Below are 12,221 nucleotides of genomic sequence, written 5' to 3' on the forward strand. Positions count from 1 at the left end.
TTGGAAAAGGTTGAGGGTCACCGGAGAAGAGGTAGGCAGCGATGGCATCCGCGAGGCGCTGCAGAGGAAGTTATGTGATGTTATGAAGATAGAGACCGGAAAGCGTGGCGTGATATGGTCCATAGGGTCACGATGGGTCAGACGCGACTAAACGACTGAACTGAACTGAAGTTATGCCGCAAGAATTTTTCAAATTCGTGGTAGTGCAATTTTAGTATGACAGCATGCGCTAACTATAAGGCGACATTAGGAATTGAGTCATCATCATTATCATGAGCAGCCTGAATATACCCCATGCAGGGCGAAGTCCTCTCTAATAATTCTCAAATTATCCTGGTCCTGTCAACTTGACCGCTGCCAAATTAACCTCCTCCGCCCACCAGACGTTTTCCCGCCCCCTGCTACGCTTTGTTCTCTTAGAATAAAATTTGTTAGCGACCATTGGTTATCCTCTATTCACTCTACATGCACTTCCTATGCCCATTTCATATTCTTGATTTCCACTACAAATACAGTACTTTGAGTTATTTCTCTGACCTACACTGCACGTTTCCTATCTGTTAATATTACCCTACTATTTTTTGTTTCATAGCCCTCTTTAATCTCCTCCACTCAAGTATAACCCTTTTTGTTAGCCTCCAAGTTTCAACCCTTTAGGTGAGTGCAGGTAAGATGCAACTATTGCTTACTTTCCTCTTGAGCGATACTGGTAAGCTGCTAGTCATAATCTTCGAGAGCTTGCCAAATGCGCTCCATCGCAATCTTATTCTCCGTGTTATTTCCCTTTCATGGTCTGGATCTGCGGGGACTCTTTCCTAAGTTGACATATTCGCCTACTACTTCCATTGCTTCTCTACCTAACGTAAACTGCTGTTCCTTCCCGAGTAATAATAATAATAATTGGTTCACAGGAAGGGAAATGCGCTGTATCTGTCACACTTCTGTCTATGGACACCTGAACCGCGCCGTAAGGGAAGGGAGGAAGGTGGGAGTTAAAATGGAAAGAGAGAAAGAGGAGCCGTAGTGGAGGGCTACGGAGTAATTTCGACCACCTGGGGATCTTTAGCGTGCGCTGACATCGCACAGCACACGGACGCCTCTTCGTTTCGCCTCCGAGGATGTTGAACATTACCTTAAGTTTTTGCATATTGATTTTCAAGCCTATCGTTCTACTTTTCCTGGCTAGGTCATCAATCATTATATGCAGTTCATCCCCTCGGTTACTTAGCAAGCAATGTCATCATCAAATTGCAGATTACTGAAGTATTTTTCATTTACCCTTATCGTTAACTGTTCCCATTTCCCAATTCAAGTCTCTAAATACTTCATCTAAGCAAGCTGTGAATAGTACTGTGCAGATTGTGTCTCTTTGCCTAACACCTTTCTTTGTAGAAACTTTGTTACTTTCTTTATGTAGAACTATAGTTGCTGTACAGCCTTTATCTTCCATCACTTTCACGTACGGCTCGTCTACACCCTGAATTCACAATGGCTGCGTCACCGCCGAGGTTTATACTTTGTCAAATGCTTTTTCGTAAGCAATGAATAGTATATATACGGGCTGGTTATATTCCGAGCAAATGTCTATCACCTGCTTTATGGTGTGGATATGATCAATAGCAGAGTACCCTTTCCGAAAACCTGCTTGGTGTTTTGCTTGGTTGCAGGCTAAGGTTATCCTGATTCTATTAGCAATTGCCTTGGTAAATACCTTATACGTAACAGACAGTAAGGTGCTTGGTTTGTAATTTTGCAAGTTCTTAGCGTCCCCTTTCTCCTGAATTAGGATTATGCTCGCATTCTTCCATGGTTCCGGTACCGTTTATGACACCAGGCACTGCGTATACAAGGTGGCCAGTACTTTAGCACGATATACCCCCCCCCCCCCCCCCCTGCTAGTTTTTCAACAAATCTATAGTGACCTGATCCTCTTCAGCTGCTCTCCCCCTTTTCGTTGTGAGGAATTGAGTACCTCACATTGATACATGCCGTCTTCATTAGAGCAGATAGTTCACTCTCACTGTGATTTCTTAGTGATATTAAAATCTAGTGTATGGGTTTTTGTTACTAATTAGTAGGGCGTCTGCGCATTTAACCGACGAGAATTCATTGTCGCAAATGTTTTTTTAACACGATTAAGAAAATGGTAAACATCGCCGTAATTAGAACCTCGCATACATGTTCAGCGAGCAGGACGGCTTTGAAAATTTACATAAAGCACAGAGATACGCTGAATACTGTGTGAAAAAAAAACGAAGATTACATGGTGCGTGTCTGGCACTGTGCAGCTGAGTAAAAGGGAGCGATTATGTTGAAGTCACCTGAATCGCAGTAATAGAAGCGAGAGAGGTGGCCAGGTCCAATTTGCCAGCTGTGTCTTCTGTGACTGCTCCTATGAGGTCGATTCCAAACTGCGTGAGCAACTGGTGTGACTTGCGCAGAGAGCGAGAAAACACGTCAAACTGCATCATTTGACGGCCCATGCCCGTCCACTGGGAACCCACGCCACTGAAGACGAACCAAAGTGGCCGCCTCTCCAATGGAGACCTTTCGACCGCTGCCTTGACGGTTTCCTTCCCAACACGGTCTATTGGCACTGTAACGTGACTGCGAAACGGGAACAGCTTTGTGCTGGGCTGGCCTACGAGGTTGAGAAGAGTGTACGCTGAGTCCGTGTGCGGTCCTTCAGCCACCAGCAGGTCCATGGTGCGCTGCAAGAAATGAACACAATAAAGGTATTATAATCTGGTAGTTTACTGAATAAAGTCTGCACTCTTTTCTTTTTGTTTGCATGCCTTGGTAGCCATTTTCTTTGTTTATTGTGTTCGCCCCTAGCCTTGTGTTCGTACAATAAATTTTACACTTAATTGTTCTCCTTGCGTTATGAGTGAACAACACTAGATGTGCGTACAAACATATAACTGCCTTTAGGCCTAACCCTTGCTTTGGCTGAAAGAGTTAACAGAAGACTTTACGCAGAGCCTTTGCTTTGGCACACTTAACGGCAAAATTTGAAGAAACAGAGTTCGTAGCAAAACGTTTTTGCATGGATTTGCGTTCTGTATCCAATAGTGTGAACCTTTACCTTTGAACTCTTGTCTATACATTCTTGTTTCTGTTTGAAAATATGTCAGCAGGAGTGAGCATGCTAACCAATATAGGCTTAATAAACTGAACGCTGTGCCTTCAAAGATTGATCAGATGGTAAACTACCACGTTTAAACCGCCATATTCTCAGTTATCTTCCCACACCTCCAGCTAGTGTTTGTCAAGTACTGGGAAAGTTCTATGGACAGAGCGACTCAAAGGTGACAATTATATGTTGCTAAGGTAGGATGTGCAAATATATTTTTCTTTCACTGTCTAATCTTGCTTGATATAAATATTTCATGCCAGCCAGAAAAATATCCTTATCACTCTTGTGCCCGGTAGGTAAGTTTGAATACGACACCAACTCCAGCAAAGCGAAATGCTTAGCGACGTAGCGACGCTCGGAGGTATCGCATGACGGTCAAAATTGCGGAAATGTGATAAAATCGCCCTACAGGGGGTCCTTCGCAAAACATATAAGCGCGCCTTCGACCTCTCCATAACGATGTCCAATGAACACCTAATCGATCTCAGGATGACCAACACATTTGCGAAGCCACAGGATCCGCACTTAAGCAATACTTGCGGCGGAACAAATCGTTAGCGGCAAAAGGCTCCTGGACCGCCCGCAGATGGCTACAATGCACAGGCAGATGAAATTATAAAGGTTACAAAACTGGCGCCACGCGCCAAAGGTCTATCCTCTGGCATAAAAGATGACGAAGGAGTCTAACGAAGGCCGCCGAACCGCACGTGTGACGGCTCGTAACGACCTCATGGTCCTCGCTGCGGATTCGTCTACAAAGCTGCTGCTGCCCCTTTACTACGAGGAATCGTGCAAGGACTAAATTTCCGTACCCGAGAAATTACACCCGAAGAGGAGACAGCAATAGCACTCTCCATTGCGGAACCTGACTTCCCGGTTATAAAAGAATATTTGACGTGGGGCGATTCCTCTGCCCGAGGGATGCGCACGACAAATACACAGCGGGCCGTGTAACAAACATCTTTAATCTCACAGGGGGTGGTCCAAGACGGTGCGGGGTCGTCGTCCTGGGGGCTGCAGCCTGCGGGTCGTCTTCCGTGGAGAAGCGCCAGGAGCGAAGCAGGAACGAAGAGCAGGAGCGAAGAGAGGGCGAGACGGCGGCGCATGCCTTCCTTTGTAGCCCCCTCGAGCGGGACCGGTTATCCCCGAACGAGCGGGGAGAGGGAAAAAGGCAGCGCGCAGGGAGCATTGGGAAGTGGCGCGGCCTTCGAATGCGCGGCGCGCCATGAGCCCTACAAATCCTAAATGAAAATCCGTAAACAATCACAGTATTTTTATAGCGCTACAACGCCTAGCCTGCGCTTCGTCGACAGGGCGGCCGGACCTTGCTGAACAGAGCAAGGATTGCAGCGGTTTTTTTTGCGCTCCATTTCGCCGGCTCCGGTCGCGCCCCACGTCCGCTTGGAATTCGAGATTCTATTATTTTTTAAGGCGAAAGCATTTAGTGCCTCATCGTTCTCAACAGAAGGTTGTCAGCAGAGGTGTCACGCTTTCGATAGCGAGAGTTAAAAATAAATTAATAAACCTTGTTTCGACCAGGAATCAACCTCGATCCCTTGGATTCCCAGCCCAGCGCTTTACCAACTGCGCCACGCACCTTTCTTTTCCTCCTTGTTGCCTGGTCTTGACATATTGTTTTTCACGGGAACAAAATCATAAAAATCACTCAAATGATATTTACATACGCTATATACATCTGACGCAGTAAAATTTACGCATACACAACTAAGGCTCTAGGTTCTGCTGTAGCTTTCTGGAATGCCGAAAACCTGTCCACGCCTTCCCGAAAATAAATTCTGGCAGGCCGTGTATCTTTATCGCAATGATAACCCGCCATTCTTGAGCGCCATATACAGTAGAGGCCCATGACCATAATTAAATCAAATGGCCCCCATTCTCACTTTCTACGCATAAGTACCGAATGCCATGCCGGTCTAGCGGAAAATCTTTCATAAGCATTCTTTGCAATACATCCCAAAAATATACTCCTTCCCAGCAGCGTAAAAAAACATGGTCTATGGTTTCTGGCTTCGTGCATATTAAGCAGTGGGATCCGCATGGTATGAATAATTTGTTTTTCTCCAAAACTGTTTTTACCGTCAACGTACCAGTGGGCAATTTAAAAAAGAAGGGTTTCCCTCCCGGTGTAACCTGCATTCTTTTTACTCACTTTAAAACATCTGCACCTGGGCCTCCATCGTACAATGCCCTGTACAAAGGCACAGGGAACATAATGTCGCACAATGCACAATACAATTTCTTTCGTTTTACTGTATACAAATAATCACCTGAAAACAGCGCTGAAAGGATCCGAACAGTGCGTAACAAATGGTCTGTCGCGTCTCTAAAAAAAAAAAAAAAAACGACTGACCAGCTGTCGCAAAAGCAGGTGGCCCAATGCTAGCCCCCCACCTTTTAGTCGTCTGAACAAGTTAGTCCGGTTGCAGATACGGCGAAATTCCTGTGCAGCTTCAGAATATTTAACCGTGAACAGTGCAACACCTGCATAACATACCATAGCTTATTCATAAAGAACAAGTTTCAAACTGTGGCTCTTGCAAAAATAGATGGGTTGATCCCTCTACTCTTTTCAGCTTTGTCCTTTATCTCTTTAGCCTGCCCTCTACAATACTATTCACTGTCATGGTAAGCCATAAGCGGAACTTCCAAGTACCTTCAAAAATGCTGTTTTGATATGATTGACGTCTGTTGATAATAACCCTCCCCAATCTATTTCTTCGATGTGATTCCTTTCAGCCCGGGCTTTTTCTAAAGTCTTACTGCTCGACTGTATAATTCATCCTCACGTGGCTTTTTGTTTAGCTTCCACATTTCTCACGAAAAACCATTCTGACGCTTAACAATGCCTGCACAGCATTGATCCAAACAATTATTTCAAAACGACACCGGTACTACTTCATATCTGTTGCATTGTGGTACGATATCGACGGAGGCATAGATGCGATCTAACCGTGCATGGCTTGAGCTCTGAAATCGTGTGTACTTTACTGGGCGTTCTCCCTCCAGACACTCTGCAACGTTTTCAGGTTATAGATGTCAATTATTCGCAACAGCAGTTCAGAGCTCCGGTCACGGAAATCGCGACTGCTTGTCTTGTCACGCGCGTTTAGAACACCAGTTGTAATCCCCCATAACTATAAGCCGTCTCTCCTTCCGAAGGCGCTCTTCGATATTTTTAAAGAACACGGCACGGTCATAAACCACATTGGGCGCATACACGCACTCAGTTCGCTACAAAATGCCTTTCAGCGAAACATCGAGGTAAGCACATCGTCCCGTCATGCACGAATGATGCGCCTGCACCTCGAGACCGGGAAGCTTCTTTACATAAAGAGCACAACCAGCCGTTGTGCCAACAGGGTGACGAACAACAGCGAAAAACCTAGACGTGAAACGTCGCATCCTACTCTCGGTCTCTTCTTCAGCGTCTACTTTCGTTTCTTGCACAGCCAATACATCTATATCATGCTTCATTAAAAGCTTGTAAAGCTGGACTTGTTTTCTTCCACCTGACAGATCTATAACATTTATGGTGGCCACTTTAAACGGAGATGCAGAAGCCATTTTTGAATAAGAACAAGAGACTAAAAGCACGATGCTTACCTCCACGTCTAGCATGACTCTAGACGTTGCCTTTGCCGCCGGTATTTTCCGGCGCTTGCCTCCGGTTATGAGGCGGCTTATGGCTGGAACGCTTTTCTGTCTGAGTATTGGGGTGCGAGCGCAGACTGGAACGCCGTGCTTAAGGCGCCTTCGCCGGTGGTTCCTCGGCACTGTGCTCTGTCACCGTTTCGTCGTCAGTCTTGGTGTCGGCACGCGGACGCTTCGCAGCGGTGATGATAGTCGCGCGAGCTTCTCTCTTCTCGTTGTCGTCGCTAGGAACCTTTGCGTCGACATCCAAAGGCTCCGCTAAGCTCGCCAAATCTGCTGTCGTGGCCTGATCCGCAGATTATGGGTCAATAAATGGTGTCCCTTTCCCTGGTGCGACAGCGGTGGCGATGTTTCTGCTCGAACCCGCTGACTCAAACGGCACCTCTGGCGGTTTACCCGCGTCTTCAGCTCCTCTTGCAGCTTCTTCCACCTCGACGACGTCCATAAGCTCCTCAGAGTCGCTCGCCGCTACATGCCTTATAGCCGACGCGTAGGTACGCATGCAGTCCGCCTCCGCGTGTCCATAGCGCCGGCACATGGAGCCCCTGGCACCTTACAGTCACGGCGAACGTGGCCTGTTCCAAGGCAACATAGGCACTTCATAAGCCACCCGGGAACCACTACGAGGGCCAACTCGCCAGGCACTCTAACCTGAGGGGTAGGTAATATCCTTCATACCTGACTTCAGTTTTAGCAGCACAGTCCTCGTAGTGGATCCTTTCTCCTTCATGCCCGCAACGCGCCAACGTTCCCGGATCGCGTATTTGGGTTTGCTCGGTACGGTGGCTCCGCAAGGGACAAAATGACAGAAGAGACGAAGAAAGCGGGCTGTTCCGACTAGCATCTACCGCCCCCAGGAGCTGAGCAGCCTAGCGATTAGCGGCGCATGATTTTTCAATGGGCGTCATGTTGGACGCGGCACTAGCTTGAGGGAGCTTTTAATACTATTACCACTACTACTACTGCTAGCACTACTACTACTACAGCTTCTACTACTACTGCTACTACTACTACTACTACTTCGGGTCACCTCGGTCACGGCGCCAAACGCCGCGAAAGCGGTGCGGATGTCTTCGTCGAGAGCGCTGTGCAGCATCCAATGTAGACGCAATTTAACTTGCTGTTCTTCTGGGTCAATTACGACGCAACGGAGTCCCTTGGCCTCGATTTCCTTTAAGCAGACAGTTCCTTTGCCGCTTCGGCGCTGCTGAAGGTCACAGCCCACACGTGAATAACATACAAATAATTTACAAATACATATAATTTTATTTAGCCTCAACACTAATTACACAGTACTCGTGATGCTGCAGGGTGCTACCAAAAAGCCTTCGATGGCTTGACAAAGGCTAGCACGTCCTCTTGTGCGTCCCCAATGACACGACGTCGAGGAGCACATCAACACTAGCTAGGGCGTCCCGAAAGCCTTCGACCGCACGGCGCCTTTCAAAAAAACCGTGTTTAAAACAACACGTCCAATGGGCAGGGTAACCAGAACTGTCTCATATTCCTTGTCTTCTCCGCTGGTGAACCTGTTACCGCGGCCAGACACGGCCGCTATTGCCGCTCCTTGGGAGCTCATGATCTTGCGTTAGCACCGAACGATAGCTGAAAATAGTATCCTCACAATTCCCCCTATGTGCCGTGTAGGATGATAGCGGGATTCCGTGAGTGACAGATACTGCGCCTTTACTTTCCTGTAAACGAATTATAGAAGGGCGGTGAACTTTGATGCCTCCAAAGAAATACTGGTCGTGTTCGACAAGGGGCGGCAATGTACCGTCACGACCGGTCCTGACATCACCAGGCGATTCATGAATATAGGGAGCTGTCATGAAGCGATGCATGTTATGGTAATCCGTCATGATATCGCTGGCAGAAAATGGCGGACAGCGCAGCCAGGATGAATTACAGTGGGTAGAATTGAGACACCCGGCCTTTCGTGCGCGTGCGCTGCCCTTACGTGCGTGCAATTGTCGGCAGATTCCTGAGGAATGTACGCGTCGACGCGCTGTTCCCGAAAAATCGGGCGCGCTATGGAAATGCAAAGCTGTGCGACGTAGACCTGTTCAAACTACGCGCGAACGACTGACCGCATTGTGCGTCTGGACCTTGTCGCCCGTCGACATCGCCGGTATTCATGATTTGTAGCTCTGGTGAGTAGTTTTTGGTGCTTGCCCGGATTGGCGTCGATCTCGGGGGGTTGGTCTGTGCGATCCATTTGCATCGGCGTCGCTAGAGGAATCATTTGCCTGGTCCCGTTCGTGCAGACGTATTTTTTGAACCGCGAAGAACCGCCTGTGCAGTGGCGCTAGCATCGTCTGTACGCACTACGCGACTATGCAGACGAGGTTAGTGCGGCAGTGCCGTGCTGCGTCGTCTGCTCTTAACGACAACATAATGGCGGATTACCCAGCATGCATCGCGGTATGCAAGCTTTCTATACAAACCTGACCCCGCCGGGCGTCCGATCCAGGCGTCCGTGCGGCGTCTTCCAATGCCTCGAACGCCGCACCACATAGCAAACAGAAGCAGACCCAGATGTCCACAAGGCGTTAGTACAGCAGGCATTAGCGACGTTTGAAATTGATTTAAAGGATAAAAGAAGTCACTGATTGTTTTCGTGTTGATGAGGCATCAGGTTCCAGAATGCATATATTTTTATAAACGAACCACCACATTTTGGGCACACTAAAGTTACTTGCAGTTGTGCAGCAGCATAATGACTAAGCGGCAGTCTGAAATTAAGTGTGAATCATAGGCACTACACCAGAAAAACATCCAGAGACTACTTGGTGCAAAATACTTGTAGTTGTGCAGCAAAATAATCACTAAGCGGCAGTCTGAAATTAGGAGGTGCTCATAGACACTACTGCAGGAAAACATCCAGCAACTTCGTTGTGCTAAATTACTTTGAGTTGTGCGGGTGTCAAAAACTCCCGCCTTTACGGTCAAAAGAGGCACGGTATCCCCTTTACGGTTACCCGTCGACCCTCTATGAGGGTTTGGTCAAAAGAGGCACGGGATCTCCTTTACGGTTACCCGTCGACCCTCTATGAGGGTTTAGAGCACATTTATAAGTTTATTTATTTATTTATTTATTTATTTACAATACCCTCAGGGCCCGTAAAGGCATTGAAGAGGGGAGTGGGTTAACAACAAAACAAAATAAGCATAACCGTATCCTTTACAAGGGTATGAATTTCAAAAATATCTAAAATACAACAATAAATACAAAAAATTAGATACAATAAGAAGCAGTGCAAAAGTCCTGTCAGTATACAATATTAGCTAAAGCAGCACGAAAATTTGAGTTATCATTGATGGAAACAATATCTGCGGGAAGGTGGTTCCATTCAGTCGATGTTCGGGGTATGAATGACTGTAAGAAAGCGTGTGTATTACATCTACCGAGGCCGATTTTATAATGATGATCAATGCGATGGGATACATAGTGAGGTTGAAGAAAGAATTCGTCACTCAGGCTAGGATGATGATAGAGCTTGTGGAACAGGACTAAGCGAGATATTTTGCGACGTGATCTTAATGATGGAAGTTGAAGGTCGGACTTCATGGCTGTAATACTTTCGGTTCGGCTGTAATTAGAATAAATGAAACGGACGGAGTTATTTTGAACAAGTTCTATAGCGGTGATTAGTTTTTCATAACCTGGATCCCATACAGATGATGCATACTCTAATTTAGGGCGTATTAGTGTTTTATATAGCAATAACTTTAATGACGATGGAGCTCTCGAAAAGGCACGGCGTAAGTAACCAAGCATGCGGTTAGCGTTGTTAATTACATATTCAATATGGGTTGTCCACGTGAGGTTAGATGAAATAATTATGCCCAGGTACTTATATGAGTTTGTTGATTCCAAAGGAACGTTATTCAAATAGTAAACATGCGAGTCATTAGAAATCCTTGTTACACGCATGCATTTACATTTACTAATATTAAGTTGCATTAACCATTTTTCACACCAGGTAGCAATCGCAGTGAGATCAGTTTGAAGACAGTTAATATCATCTGGGTTTTTAATTTCACGGAAAATAACGCAGTCATCGGCAAAGAGGTGCATGTTAGAAGTTATCTCAGAGGGCAGGTCGTTTATGTAAATTAAAAAGAGTAAAGGTCCTAGTACGGATCCTTGAGGTACACCGGAGTTCACATCAGAAAGCGAAGAGTTATGACCGTGTACTGATACGAATTGTGAGCGGTTAGTAAGAAAGCATTCAATCCATTTTAAAACGTTTGGTTCAATGTTAAGATGACGAAGTTTGTGAAGCAGCAGTTTATGACAAACCTTGTCGAAAGCCTTAGAAAAATCTAAAAATATGCAATCAGCGCATGAGGATCGATCTAGAATGTGGTGCAGTTTATGGGTGAAAGATAAGAGCTGAGTTTCACATGAGTACGACTTACGAAAACCATGTTGTGCCATTGTAAAGAACGAGTTTGATTCAAGGAATACTGTCACTGCTTTGAAGATTATGTGCTCTAGTAACTTACAGCATGTACTTGTTAGAGAGATGGGACGATAATTGTTGGCAATGTTTTTGCTTCCCGACTTATGAAGAGGAACCACCTTCCCAATCTTCCGTTGCGTAGGTAATGTACATGTGTCAAGAGACTGTTGAAAAATATTTGTTAGTATGATGGAACTATAAGTGGAAGTGTTTTTCAAAAATTTTGCGTTGATAGAATCGAAACCGGGAGAAGCATGATAATCGAGATTTTCAATAAGTTTTGCAACACCAGCTACGTCTACCAAAATTGCGAACATGGTCGGGTAGTTGTAGTTCTGTGATTCAGGAAAGTGAGGACTAGGAGCGCTTGAAAAATTTTTAACAAATATATCGTTTAAGAAAGATGCACATTGGGTGTTGGAAACCTGTTGGCCAAACGAGTTCTGTAATATAATTAAGTTTTCAGAGGAAGGGTTAACTACGCGCCAGAATTTACGGACGTTAGTTTTCAACATGGAAGGCAAAGTATTGGAAAGAAAATGACGCTTAGCGCTTTTTAGGGCGGAGATGTACTCTGAAGAAGCTAGTTTATAAGCCGTCCAACGTGAATTAGTAGGCGATGCTTTCAGTTAAGTCTTTTACCTTGGCTGCAAAACTATCCCAGTTTGTCTGAAAAGTACTGTCGTGAAAGTTAGTCAAAAAATTGCCCAGAAAGGCCGATAATTCTCTATTGATAGCTTCAAAGTTGGCTTTTTTGTAATCAAGAATCAATTTGCTTTTTTTTGTTCGGCTTAGGGCAATCCAGGCTGAGACTGAAGTTTAGCAACGAGTGATCACTTATACCAGGTAGAAATATAATATCAGAAGCTAAGTTAGGCCGATTAGTTAGAATCAAATCCAGGGTGTTTGCAACATGGTCGGTGACTCTTGTGGGACGCGATACC

General features: G+C 45.8%; 1 protein-coding gene across 1 annotated transcript in view; it reads right to left on the minus strand.

The window, feature by feature from the left end:
• LOC146194785 (fatty acid synthase-like) overlaps positions 1 to 12,221 on the minus strand; it is a 103,841-nt gene that overhangs the window by 59,987 nt on the left and 31,633 nt on the right. The window contains exon 7 of the mRNA XM_084596124.1: positions 2,322 to 2,711. Coding sequence (XP_084452250.1) covers positions 2,322 to 2,711 — 390 coding nt within the window. The remainder of the gene's footprint in view (positions 1 to 2,321; positions 2,712 to 12,221) is intronic.

Source organism: Amblyomma maculatum, chromosome 3 (genome assembly GCF_055883805.1).
Source record: "Amblyomma maculatum isolate TAMU_Amacu chromosome 3, ASM5588380v1, whole genome shotgun sequence".
NCBI classification, from domain to species: Eukaryota; Metazoa; Arthropoda; class Arachnida; order Ixodida; family Ixodidae; genus Amblyomma; species Amblyomma maculatum.